Here is a 14,945-nt window from a genome sequence, read left to right on the forward strand (position 1 = left end):
CCAGCGTTTAAACCCAACATACCTCTATTGTTAAAGCCAGTAGAACTAATCAACAGCCTCATGCTGAACACTTGCACCAAACTGCAATTCAATTGACATTTGTGCTGAAGAAGTGGCCGGTCTTTGTGTAACTGTGCACGGGTGGATATTTAGAGCTCTCCAGTCAAATTGGGACGGGGCCAGAAGAAGCAGCAGCGGCTCGTGCCAGAGAACAGACAGGCTACACAAATCAGGCGCTGGTCCGGCTGAAGCAGCGTCTGTCTGGACAGCTCATTTAATTGAGGCTTGTTTAAGAAGGCTGCTTGGCTAATTAGCTTTTATCCGCCTCATTGCCCAAATGCCAGATGAGTGTGTATGTGTGTCAGTGTCTTGTTCTGCCTTTATCTTGTCCTTTCCACCTGTACAATTCAAGAGCAATTCAAGACGCACATGCAGACAAACACCATTTTTATTCATAGTGAGTACATGAAAATATATATATATATATATATATATATATATATATATATATATATATATATATATATATATATATACACCGTAAATAGCAATTAGTTGACTTTATTTATAAAAAAGTAAAAATTTTAAAGTTACAATTGGTTCACTTACATTCTTTATAAGTACAGTCAACTTGTAGCTTTAAACGTAATTGATTTACTCGCTTTTAGTAACTAATCACCTTTTACAGTGTATTTAACAGTCCTTTCTGGTTCTTAAATCTGATTGTCTAGAAGCCATGTAATTATTATTATTTTTACAGTAATCACTGCAGTCCTCCAACAGTTTCACATTTGTGGATGACTATTCTCACTGTAGTTTAGCAAATACTGTTAATGTTATCTATTTTGGTTAAAAATATAGTGATTTAGATTTAAAATGTACTATTTACAAGGGTAACATCTATTTGACAATATGTTTTTATATCAGTATTAAAATGTAAATTTTAGCACATCAGTGGCTATTTAACACTCACATTCACCACCAAGAGCAGCATTAGCACTGACACTTGTTCTGGAGACTGATGTATCTCTCTACAGAGGTTAAACACAAATTTTACGTTTTGGCTATACTTAATGTTGATATTTGTTCATTTGTTCTATCGGATCCAGAACAAATCTGAATGAATTCAAAGTTCTCTTAATATAAATTAATTGCTAAGTGAAACTTGGGCCACTGCTATATTTACTAATTTGCCAAGCTACTATATATTGTTGCTTGTTATACAGGGTGGGCTATTTATATGGAAACACCTTAAAACATAATGGGAATTTCACAAGAGAAACAATGGTGTGCTTGGTTTTAACATAACTTTATTCTTTCATGAGTTATTTACAAGCCCCCTTGCATATACTGATGTGCCACAAACAGGACGTTAATATCACCAACCATTCCCATTTTATTAAGGTGTATCCATATCAATGGTCCACCCTGTATATTATTGTTCAATAAACGTTTCACATAAATAATACCACCTGAATATTTTTATTTATTTAGAGACTTGTGATATCTGACTATTGTGTTCAGTATTACACATTTATTTCAGTATTACACATACATCAAAATGTAGTGTTTAAAAAAAAAGAGAAAAATAACATATTATTCATTCGTTTATTTTTCTTCGGCTTAGTCTCTTATTTATCAGGGGTCACCACAGTGAAATGAACTGCCAACTATTCTGTCATATGTTTTGATGCTCTTCCAGCTGCAACCCAGTACTGGGAAACACCCATACACTATCTATTTCATACACACACTCATACACTACAGTCAATTTAGTTTATTCAGTTCACTTATAGCGACCGTGCTGCCTAAATAAAATTACTTCAAAACAAAAAAAATTCATAACCACTCAAAGTTTTTGGCTGAATTCACCTATTCACGTCTGCATTGGTCACTCCTACAGTAAATCTGCATCATTTATTTTAAAGTGACATGCTGAGGACTAAAGGGGCATGCTATAAAAGCTTCTATAGAACGCTCAATACAAACACGAAAACAATTTATTTTCTTTTGTTCTTGTTCACAAAACCCCACCTTTGTCTCCTTCCTTCTTACACATTCAATACATAAACACACACCCTGATACTTACAGTATAAACACACACACACACACACACATACGTTTGTAGTGAAAACCCTCGTAAACAGCGTAGCTGAACAGGGTTTAATCCTATCAGACCACAGAGGTGATCAGATCAGCTACTGTAGATACTTCATCTCTGTCATCAGCCCAGCACGCGCACACACACACACACAAAATGAGATTACACAAGCTCGGGTCCAGAGAAGAAAAATCCTAATGCATGCATTGACCTCAAAGCATCCACTATGTCCTTAATGAAAAAGCTGAGATACTGCCGGTGTATTTGATCATAGGAAATGCCACATCAGTGAAACCCATGTGTCTACATAACAAGAAAAATATACTAGCCATGTCTGTGGATAAAACAAAACATTCCCTGTAGAATTATTTGGATACAATTTAATTAATTTTCCTTCAGCTAACTTAAATTAACAGACTCCTATTGAACTTTTATTTGACTAAAAATAAGAGCAACTACTGAACAGGAATAACTCTGAGCTCATGTGCAGCCCCTTTATTGCGGCAGAGTTACTGCCTGCCTCACTTTGTGTTTTCAGTGTGGCTGTATGTCAGATCCTAACACAAAATAAGTGATAGGCATACATGAAATACATCACCCATCATATGAAAAGTGAGGACATGTGTGGCGAGGGGGCGTGGCCGAGAGCCGTGGGAACGGAGTGAGGCCACTGCGCAAGTGGATACACCTGCGGTGCGCACCTGCTTCGGATCCCACGGTAGGAGCTCTGGACGATAAAAGGAGGAACTTTGGCAGAGGAAGCCGAGAGGGGACCGGGCCCGGACAAATTTTACTTTTGCTTTCAGTTTGACGGCAGTCTCCGTGAGGAGCTGCCGTCCGTTTGTTTTGGTTTAGACGGCAGTCTCCGTGAGGAGCTGCCGTCACTGTTATTAAGAAATATTTTAAAACTGTATCGGTTCTCCACCTCCTTCTTCCCGGCGGCCAAAGGGGCCGTAAACTTTATTACAACATATAATAAAAATGTTTATAATGTGTAAAAACATTTTAATAAAGCATTACATTGGTAGCATACGCTGAGTGAGCAAATGGCACACGCTCAAGCCAGTTTGCGAGGGACTGCGCAATCTAGTGTGAAGCACAGCTCGGTGCTGCCTCACCTTGTTCCCTACACTGTATTTGAACAGGAAATATGCAAAATACAGCGATGCTGATTATAACATGACAGGTGAGGCACTGCCCTGACCACACGTCCCTTCATTAAAAAGCAATTAGTTACTTCAAAAAAGTGAGTATTGCTTTTAAAGATGACAAGTTGGCTTTACTTGAAAAAAGTAAAAAAAAAATTTTAATTTAACATAACTTTTAACATTTTATACACATTTGAATAATTATGCACATACTTCAGTTACTTTTTTTTACTTCAGTTTAAGTAAGCTCAATTATAAGTATATAAAGGTGTAAAGGTATACATGTATTAGTCCCAAACACCACTGTAAAGGGTCCCAGTTGGGTTCATGCACTCCGACAATGAATACAGTTAGTCCACACAAGCCAATCAATGGAGATCCACTGCTCTGGAACTGACATTAAGGAGCGCTGCTGTGTGTAAAAGTTTAAATAGTTTTATCTTAACACGACATTTAAAAAAATGAGAGGCTTGTGTGTAAGGTGCTGCAGAAGATGCGAGTGTATAATGGTCACACATGTCCGCCAAACCATGTTTACATTAAAAAAAACTATTTATATATAAGATTCTGTCTCATCTCTAGCAAAAACAAGTCAGTCTGAGTCCCTTCTGACTAAAACTGACATAAAAGGGCAGTTGAACCCACTGTTACTTGCATTTCTGTAGCTGCTTATCACAAACACTTCATCTGCCTGTTCAAAATAAAGCCCTGAAGATTTGTTTCTTATTACTGTTTTACCAAACCCATACATAGGGCTGGGCGATAATTTAATATCGATAATTATGAAGATAAATAATTTTCTGATAAAACGATAATGACAGTTTGATAATTGCTCGATAATATTTACGCACTATACGTAACGCTGCACAGGCATTTTGCAGCCTGTCCTTCCGAATGCCGCACGCAGTAAACAAGTGTACAGCCATACAGTGTTAGTTGCACTTGAAGGAGTAAGAAAAAAAGTCACAAACATTGTTGACAAGAAACATCACTAGACTTCAGTAGTCTTGAGCTACATAGTTTTTTAATCTGACACAAAACTGAGCAACGTGCACTGCTAACTGCGCAGATGACTCGTGTAATCAAAAGCAGGTTTGTCAACATGACAAACCAGTTTCATCGTTTAAAACAGTACCACCATTATGAAGATGCTAAGAAATTACTGACCTAAACAAGCGTTGGTAAATCAGCGCAACTACCCAGCAGACTTACATGTCATCATTTTCGAAAGCCGTGCCTCACGAAAAAAAAAAACCCAGAAAAGAGAGAAGATTTGACAGACAACACAATCTCAAACACATCTCACTGAACACTTGATACTTGTTGTAAACTACAGGCTGCATTATTTAAGGGCATATATTACGACATTGATAGGATCTTTCAAGCTTATGTTTCATTTTTAAAATTAGGATATTTGTTTTGAAATCTGTAACACCACTATTGTCCCTCATCGACGGTAAAACAACCAGCCTATATATAGTTAAAGGACATAATCACTGAGGAGAAATCAGATGCTCAAGACATAATCTTTAAAATAATGACATATTAAAAATGCAGCAAATATATGACAGAGGTTTACAACAGCAGTGGAATATTATATAAATCCTTATTTTCCACGGAGCGAAGCATCATTCACCTGCAGTTATTTAAGATGGGCACAAACTAAATATATATCTTTTTGCAACAAATTTAGTTTTTTTGATGTATATTTTGTTGGTCAATTATCTACATCATAAACAAAAAGAACGAATAACATGCGAAGCTCTGTAAAACAAGTCTGCTTAATGCTTTAGCGCCAAAACAATCCATCAAACTGTTTTCACAGTTTCAGTTTAATTCGTTTAAAGAAGCGGTTTGAGCAGCATGAGCTGGACAGTCTTTACAAGCTACAGCACTGACAGATTTCTTAGTTTACCTCGGAAGAATAAATTCGGTCTGAAGGATGGTAGAGCGCAGAAGCTTGTTGTGTTAATGGAGAGGCTCTCAGCATGTCTCGTCATAATGTGCGATTTATAAAATGAGAATCTGCATAGGCCTATTCGTGTCAGTCTGTCAGACAAAATTGGTTAATACACACGTGGAAATAACAGAGATCTGCGCATAACAGGGTTTTATGCGTTCCGCAATATGCAATGTCAAGATGCAAGATGTCACTTGATAATATAATGCTTGGATGCGTCTCGCAGGGCAAAGCATAACTAAACCTTTAAATGTCCACACTTAATCAGTCCAATTCATTCGAAACTGAAAACTCTGTTACACCTTTTACTTGTTCCAAACTTGGTTTATTTATTTTTTTCTTATGTTGAACAATAATATACAATAACATGTAGGTATTGGCTTTGGTTGTTGAAAACTTGAACAGTAAATGCTGAATTAAGATTGTTCTTTTGTTTAATATCTTATTATTTTATTGTCAGACAGCTAAACATTTAACAAAATGTGATAAATCAGCTGCATAATGGGATGCAGAAAATCCTATTAAATTGATAGATATAAAGCTTTTACATTTATCGTGATAATTATCGATATTGACCAATATAAAAAAAATTATCGTGATTGTTGTTTTTTTGCCATATCGCCCAGCTCTACCCATAAATGTATTTTCATTCATTCATTTTATTTTCTGCTTAGTCCCTTTATTAATCTGGGGTCGCCACAGCGAAATGAACCACCAACTTATCCAGCATGTTTTTGCAGCGGATGCCCTTCCAGCTGCAACCCAACACTAGGAAACACCCATACACTCTTACCTTCACACACATACACTATGGCCAATTTAGTTTTTTTAATTCACCTATACTGCATGTGTTTGAACTGTGGGGGAAACCGGAGCACCCGGAGGAAACCCACGCCAACACAGGGAGAACATGCAAACTCCACACAGAAAAGCCAACTGACCCAGCTGAACCAGTGACCTTCTTGCTGTGAAGCAATTGTGATAAGCATGCCACCATGCTGCCCCATACATGTATATTCATACATTTTTTCATTAATATTGAAAACATTTTGCTTAATGATAATAAAGAAGAGAAAGCATGCTTGAATGGGATAATGCAATAACATTTAATCCATAAATCAGACACAGTTTAAATATTATTTAATTTCTAATGTTGTTCGTTTTTCAACAAACAGAACTGATCTGCAATGCTGACAATGGCAGCATACACTGATAGAGTCAAGCGTGAGTTTAAACTCCTGACTTGTCCACCTTCAGGCCCCGATCAATAAAACAACTGCATCTCCTCCCATTTAATGAGCTGAGAGAAGCATCACAGCACAGATTGGCTGAATAAAACCAGTCAGCGCAGGCTAGACTAATGGCTGGCTGCTTAAGAGAAATGTTGTGTCTGTGTTTACATGGTGCTGCACCACTGAGAGTCAGCTCTATTGGTTTCATTAGTGCGGAGTGACCAGAGGCAGTCGCTGATGCTCAGTACATACATCAGCCAGTCAAAGCCTATCAGAGTTACTGACCTGCACTCACGATGAGCACTAAGAAAGCACCTTTCACACCTAGACCTGAAATACATTTGGTTCAGATGCTCCGGGAAGAATAAAATCAGCTATTATAAGCAGAAATTACATCTTAAGGCAATATACTGCAGGCAAAATGTTTACTGCAGGCATAGTTTATATGCACCTGTAAATGTTTAGATTTTTAGGGGCTTATAATGTAAAGAGAATATCCAAAAAACACTTTTATGCGTTCATTACACTTTATCAGTCTGTGCCTGTAGATTTGAATTACAATACATTTTATTATTTTTGACAGCAGTACTGTCAATCCTGCTCACTCCTTACTTTTCAACACAAGCTCATTGGGAATATGTGCCCAGGGCTACAATTTTAGGAAAATGTAAATGGTTGTCCTGGCATAATTGCCTGTCTGTAGGCAACAAACACTACAGGGTGGTATGATGCCACTGGCAATAAAAAAAAACACTACAGCTGACATTTACAGGGACAAACCATTGTAAGATAAAGACTTTACATGGTTGTTCACACAGAACTGGATAAATAGCAGCAAAACTACTTAAATACATTTAACAAACATGCTCGTCTTTTCCAGAGTGGTCAGTTTGCTTGATAGCTTGCCTTGCAAGCTTCATACGGAGTTCGAGTCCGGAGAAAGACCATTTCAGAAACCATTCATTCATTCATTCATTCATTCATTCTCCTTTAGTCCTAGTCCCTCCTCAGGGGTCGCAACAGGAAAATGAACTGCCAATTTATCCAGTATATGCTTTACACAGCGGATGCCCTTCCAGCTCAACCCAGTACTTGGAAACATCCATACATTGCCACATTCACACACACACGCACTAGGGCCAATGTAGCTCATTGAATTCACCCATAGGGCATGTCTTTGGACTGTGGGGAAACGAGAGCACCCGGAGGAAACCCACACAAACATGGGGAGAACATGCAAACTCCACACTGAAATGCCAATTGACCCAGTGGAGACTAAAACCAGCGACCTTCTTGCTGTGAGGCAACAGTGCTAACCACTGAGCTACCGTGTTGCCGTTTCAGAAACCAGGTAAAACAAAATTTGAAAAAAAATAAAATCAAGATGAAATTTTGTTAAAAAGCACATGGCCATGACATGCTTTTCTCTTTTCAAGTTTGCTTTTGAAAATACTTTAAGTTTAGGGGGTGATGGTGAATTGATTGTGAGATGATAAATTGTGCACAACCAGCCTCATCATCTCCAGGATGAGAAGGACATTTAAATGGCATGTACAATATGGGCAAAATAACATATTTGAGATTTACAGATATGCACACAACACCCTCTACACTGTAAAAAATACTAGTTTTAAAGCTGAATCAAATTAACCTTATGAGTCCATTGAACTATTTTGTTAAACTGACTTAAAATAGGGTCATTTATTAATTTAAGTTAGAACATGATTAACTTAGTAACCCTGGGCAAGAATTTCCAATGAGCCTGAGTAGTAACTTTTTCTGATTTTGAATGTAATATTAAAAAGTGCACCCGTTTGTAAAGCTGCTTTGGAACAATAATAGCTGCTTTGGAACAACAACAATTTTCTTCTTGAAAAAAATAAAAGATAAAACAGACCTTGTTTCACAAATATTTGCACAAAACACCAGCCTAAGTTTACAGATTTAAGAATAAATCTACATACATTTGTACTTTTCAATGAGAGTAGCCGCATTTAAAGAACATTTGGCTAAATCATTCTTTCTCTTCTTGGTATACATTGAGGGTCCAGTTTTGAGTGTGCCACCCACAGAGGCGTCCCAGAATACAGATGCTCATGCATATTAATGAGTGAGGACAGCTGGCTTCTTGTCGTTGGTGATCCTGATCACCATTGAAATGTGTGGTCAGTGACTCCACCGATTAAATGATTCAGCGGAGTCTCTGCCATGAATGTAGAAACATTATTGTGAACTGATCGTGTTTTGAATTTACAAGTGATACTATTGATACCAAGCCTATTAGTCAATGCTACAAGATTCAATAAAGTTGATATCACAGCAAAAAAGTAATTGTGCTATTGAACACTCACACACATTTTAAAATAAAACATGAATCTAAAACAAAATTTCTTCGAATGTTAGAAATAACTGAAAACCCAATCTACAATTGCTTTACATTTAGTTTATGTAAAGTATTTAAAATTATTATGATTTATTTTCAAAATCAAACTGGGTAGTGTATCACAGTTACAAAACAAATATTTAACAGAGCAATTGTTTTCAACAGTGACAATAATGCAATCAACAAAAACCTGAACATCAGAATGTATTTTTGAAGCATCGTGACACTAAAGATGGTAGTAATAACTACTGAAAAAACAACTTTTCCCATCACAGGAATAACTTGATAATTTTTTAAAGTATATATAGTAGTAATAATTTTTCACAATGTACTGTAAAAGTATTTTTTGTATCTAATAAATGCAAAAAGGCTCTTTTTTGTCAAAATACATTTTTAACACAGATAACAATAATTATTTATTTTTAGTATTATTTCTGAAGGGAAATGTGTCATTAAAGATTTACATTAAGTGTCACTAAGTTAAATATTATTATACTTTAAATTTGTTATATATAAAGAAATATATAACATGCTTCCCGCTACATTCATTCTTCCATGGCGGAGCGCCACGCCAAAATTCATCCCGCCACAGCTACATTACAGCTTCTCATTCTAAAGACTATTTTTTTAATAGCGGGTAATAATCACACCAAAACGTATTAAAGGGTAAGTGAATTATAACAGAGCAAACTTTTCAGTAACCGTAGTAGTGCTGTGTGTCATTTGTTTAACCCTTTAAGGTTACGTGCTGACTGACTGTCTGGCTGACTGACAGGTGCGTGGTGCGTGATGCATGAGGCCAGCAAACACAACGTATAGCCGTTTCACTTTACTTCAGGATGCATTAATGCTACTTTGTAGGACTATTGGAGACATTCATAAATATTCCTAGCAAATCCAATAAATGCTGGAGACATACTCGTTACATAAACGCACTAAATCGCACTTCAGCAGCATTTATTTGAGTGCGTACAAGATCTGAGCGCTCTTGAAGCGGCTTATATTTGACGGGGCGTGCAAAAAGTTTTGTGAACGAGCAGAGGAAATCGGCGCGCAAGCAAAGAGATAATGCATGCTGTAGGCTATTACATAAATGCAATCTCGACTTCTAATACTGCGCTCACGACATTTGTTATTGAAATAACGCCACAGGTAGATCTGTGTAAAAAAAAAAAAGGCCTGCCACCACAGCTGGAAAAAAATCCTAGAGGAAACACTGTATAAGAAATTTAATTTTATAATTATTTTTCATATTTCACTATGCATAAAAACACAAAACCTAATTATCTGTTACCACACTAGTTATGAATAACTAATAATTATTAGCTATCACCATTGCTTCCCACAGGCTTGAAATCTACAGTTGAAGTCAGAATTGTTAGCCCCCCTGAATTATTAGCGCCCCTGTTAATTTTTTTCCCCAATTTCTGTTTAATGGAGGGAAGATTAGGGTAATTAGGCAAGTTATTGTATAACAATGTTTTGTTCTGTAGATTATTGAAAAAAAAAATAGCTTCAAGGGGCTAAAAATTTTGTCCCAAAAATGTTTTATTAAAAATTAATACCTGCTTTTATTCTAGCCGAAATAAAACAAATAAGACTTTCTCCAGTAGAAAAAATATTATCAGACATACTGTAAAAATTTCATTCCTCTGCTAAACATCATTTGGGAAATACTTAAAAAAGAAAATCTAAATCAAAAGGGGGCTAATAATTCTGACTTCAATTGTACTTGCGGTGGGAGCCTGATTGAAACATTTTTACCCAAGGCACATAAATGGTTAACTACATGTAGCAAAGAAAAATAATGTGATTTTTGATAATATTTTTATTTATTATGACACTGTTATACACTGTTTCTTTTTAAAGGTTTTTTTAATACTGTTGAAAGGAAAAAAAGAAATCCACTATATTTCTTACTTTTATGCTATTTGAGAGCCATGTGCACCCACTGACAGGTAAAAGCTGCTGCTGCTCGCTCGGTTTCTCTCTTATGTTCAAATTTCTTATTTGGCATGATATTTTGAACTGTATTGCCAAAGCATTTTGGATAAGTATAAAATAAGTAATATATTACCATCAAATGTATAAAATATACAGCAAATAAGAAATAAATTACAGAAAAAAAAGAATAAATATAATTTAAATAAGGCAAATTAGTTGATGAAGCATTTAATGCTGAACACACTTTGCAGCCAGTTTAGATGTCATTACTTTCTCTGCGAATTAATAGTGAAGTTTTTCTGAGTTGTTTAGTTTAAAGAATGAATTATTTAATGTTTCAGCAGTGAACTACAAAGCCAAGCGAAAGTATAGAAGGCTTAAATAAAAATGTAATGCAAAACGATCTACAATAAACAGCTTAGAGATCGAAAGCAAAATTAAAATACATTTTTACAATACATACACGAACATTTTAGGAGACTCACACAACCAGCAGTATGAAATGCGTACAGTGTGTAATCGACCGCATATGTTTAGTTATCTTAGGCAGAAACAAAACCGTGTAAAACAGTGATGAAAATAATAATAGTAAACAAAATTTTCACCAAATGGGCAGCGGTGGCTTGCCCAAGTAGAGTCTAAGTGTGGGAAGCGCTGATCACCATTTATAACTTATCATGAATAATTTTTTACTATTTTATGTACCTTTTTAAAATATAAGGTTATGTCTGGCATAAAAACATTTCAACAGTTTTATGAGCCACTTAATGAGGGCTAAATATACATTAAAATATCACTGCAATCATCAAATTGTGATCATCACAGATCTAAGTACATCTCAGAGCTCACCTCAAACTGTTTCACCACATCCTCGAAAGCTTGACTCTTTCTACAACTCTCGTCCAGCACTGACATGCTGCGATCATAGTTGGAGATGTAGGTCGCAAAAGAGGAAAACTCAGCTCGGCGCGTTAATATCACATCAACCACTGTCGGACTGTCCTCCCTGAAGATGAATGACAAACAACAAGAACTTTTCAGAGGGCATCCAAGGACATTCATGCTGGCTTTATAATGGATAGTGCTTCTGTAACATCACAGATAAGAGATCTGTGTGTATGTAAAGTAAGAAAGAACCCATCAGCTTGTATGAATTTTTATGAACCTAAGGTAAGGAGATGCATGAATGTGAAGTGCATGCATTAGCACCATGTAAAAAATGCACATGTAATATATGACATGAGTATGTTCTTTTTATGGAGTGAGGATATGCATTAGTATGGTGTGCATCAGCAATGTGCTTCTCACCACTGTTTAATACGGGTCTCCAGCTCGTTGAGGATCTCGCTGTGTAAGCTGTATGCCTGAGGAAGAGTGCTGAAGATCTCATCCAGCTTCCCATTTTCTATCAGAGGTCCGTTATCATCTCCTCCTGACTCCACTGCTGCCCTGAAATCCTGCAGAAAAGAAGATCGGCATGAGGAACACTTAAAGCAAATATTTCTGAATAAAATGCTTATTTATTACTCATAATTTTTTTTTATATTTTTTGATAATTTGAAGGCAAATAACAAAGCAGTAGTAACCTACTTTAACAGATGTTAATACTTAAGTTTCTAAGTTGGGTTGGACATAAACTAGTGGAGAACCATTGATATTGTGACTATTCTTGATTAACTTTTTCCTTCACAACAACGTTGTTTAAGTAGTGCATATACAACCATGCACTCATTGGCCACTTTAATATATACACCTTAGACCCCCTTTTGCCATCAGAACTGCCTTTATCCTTTGTTGCATAGATTCAACAAGGTACTGGAAATATTACGCAGAGATTTTGGTCCATATTGACAAGATAGCATCACGCAGTTGCTGCAGATTTGCTGGCTGGTCATTGGCATGCCACCTTCAAATTCACTTAAATCACCTTTTTTCCCCATTCTGATGCTCGGTTTGAACTACAGCAGATCATCTTGACCATGTCTACATGCCTAAATGCATTGAGTTGCTGCCATGTGTTTGGATGATTAGAAATTTGCATTAACGAGCAGTTGGCCAGGTGTACCTACTTAAGTGGCCAGTTTATTAGTAGAGTTTATTTATTTATTTATTTATTTATTTATATATCAACATGATCAATTTATTGAAGCATTTTTATGTTTTATACATAGTGAAATTATACTGAAATTCCTAAATCTATTAGGACTATTTAGCAGTGGATGTTTATGTGGTCATAAACCAATTAGGTAAAATTTGATAGATTTTATTACTTCCAGCCAAGAATTGAATGGAACAAGCTCGTAATCACAGCTTCATAAGTAGAAAGTTGGACAACTTCGATACTGCAGCAAATGAAGACAGTATAATTCCTGACTCTGGTTTTGTTCTTTGTATAAGGTATTAAACGCTGCTATAGCACCAGACACAGGACATTTCACTTTGAAACTGCTGTAAAACAACTTACTATATTAAACAGAGCATCATTTTGCCAGCTCCTTGTACCAAAAAACATATTTTTGCATCTGTTTTAACAATCCACCATTTACAATGAAGTGAAAATAAATAAATTCTATTTGCATTTGGCCAAATAAATGATTTACAGATCCTGCCTTATATGCAAATTTAACACTATGTTTAAAAAAATGACAGATACAATGCATTTTATTTGACTTGCATTTATATCTGTCAAGCTTTGACTTAATGCATCCCAGACCATGTCCTGAAGTGGTTGGAGCATACCTGTCAATCCTCCCATTTTTGCTGGGATTCTCCCATATTTTACCATTCATACCATTTAAATATTTTCCCGGATTTCTCCAATATTTTAAATCTTTCTATCAAAAGTGAAAGTAGCATCAAAGAGCCAATCGCAAATGTGATTCATTCATTCATTTTCTTGTCGGCTTATTCCCTTTATTAATCCGGGGTCGCCACAGCGGAATGAACCGACAACTTATCCAGCAAGTTTCTTGCTGTGAGGCGACCGTGCTACCCACTGTGCCACTGCCTCGCCCGCAAATGTGATATAATTGCAAAAGCTGTTCAAGAGAATCAACAGTTACACTTTCGCTTTAATTCAGTTAAAATTAGTATTACAATGGCAGCACTTGCTTCATTTCCATTAAAGCTATGCGTCGACCATCGCCCCTCATTTGCAACCTCTCAGTCAATGCATAATGGTGCTCACTGATGGACGCGCTCTATAGTGATAAACACACTGTTCCCAGATCAGCTTCTGTACACGTGACACGTGGACGCTTTGGGATTTAGGTGTGTTTGTAAACAGACAAACATACTTATTAATATGTAGACATGTCTGTTCTGGCGTGTTTTATTTTAAACACAAATAGTTTTGTCTTAAATGAGTACAAACAGTTACGAAAGTAATCGATTACCTTCATTATAGATCTGTGGAATTTTAAAGTAACAGCTCTACTATCAAACATTTTTAAAGTGACAGCTATTATCAAACAAAACAGTGGATTAAAATAAGAGATTTGCTGCTTCACTAAATAACTATAACTTTAACTATAACTAACTTTCATCAACATTCATTCATTTTCTTGTCGGCTTAGTCCCTTTATTAATCCGGGGTCGCCACAGCGGAATAAACCGCCAACTTATCCAGCAAGTTTTTACACAACGGATGCCCTTCCAGCCGCAACCCATCTCTGGGAAACATTCACACACACATTCACACACACACACTCATACACTATGGACAATTTAGCCTACCCAATTCACCTGTACCGTAGTCTTAGGACTGTGGGGGAAACCGGAGCACCCGGAGGAAACCCACGCAAAGGCAGGGAGAACATGCAAACTCCACACAGAAACGTCAACTGAGCCGAGGTTCGAAACAGCGACCCAGCGGCTGTGAGGCGTCAGAACTACCTACTGCTGGTTGAGGGGAGATGGGAGGGAGAGATCCCGCATTTTTACATTCCAATGTTGACCGGCATGGGTTTGAGCAATCAGTCTCGAATGCATTTCGAAGGGCATTTACACCTGCCCATTTCATAATCAGATAGCTATCAGAAAAAAGCATGAAGTGACCAGGTGTAATGAGCCCCATAGATTATTGTGGCAATGTCATCTGAAAAGTGCAGGTTTCGCAGAAAATCAGGTAAAGTCATGTATTAAAGCCTGTGTTGGATTATTAGCCTATTCAGTGGT

General features: G+C 36.6%; 1 protein-coding gene across 8 annotated transcripts in view; it reads right to left on the reverse strand.

Moving 5' to 3' along the window:
* Positions 1–14,945, reverse strand: part of fgd5a (FYVE, RhoGEF and PH domain containing 5a) — a 67,331-nt gene that overhangs the window by 23,420 nt on the left and 28,966 nt on the right. For all 8 annotated transcript variants that reach the window (XR_015502508.1, XR_015502507.1, XR_015502504.1 and 5 more), the window contains exons 6-7: positions 12,078–12,226; positions 11,619–11,775 (exon numbers count right to left, since the gene is read on the reverse strand). Coding sequence is in view for 2 of the 8 variants with exons in the window: in XM_087273527.1 (XP_087129653.1) it covers positions 11,619–11,775; positions 12,078–12,226 (306 nt within the window). In the remaining 6 variants the exon portion in view is untranslated. The remainder of the gene's footprint in view (positions 1–11,618; positions 11,776–12,077; positions 12,227–14,945) is intronic.

The sequence above is a fragment of the Danio rerio genome, chromosome 11 (assembly GCF_052040795.2).
Source record: "Danio rerio strain M-AB ecotype USA chromosome 11, GRCz13ab, whole genome shotgun sequence".
NCBI classification, from domain to species: Eukaryota; Metazoa; Chordata; class Actinopteri; order Cypriniformes; family Danionidae; genus Danio; species Danio rerio.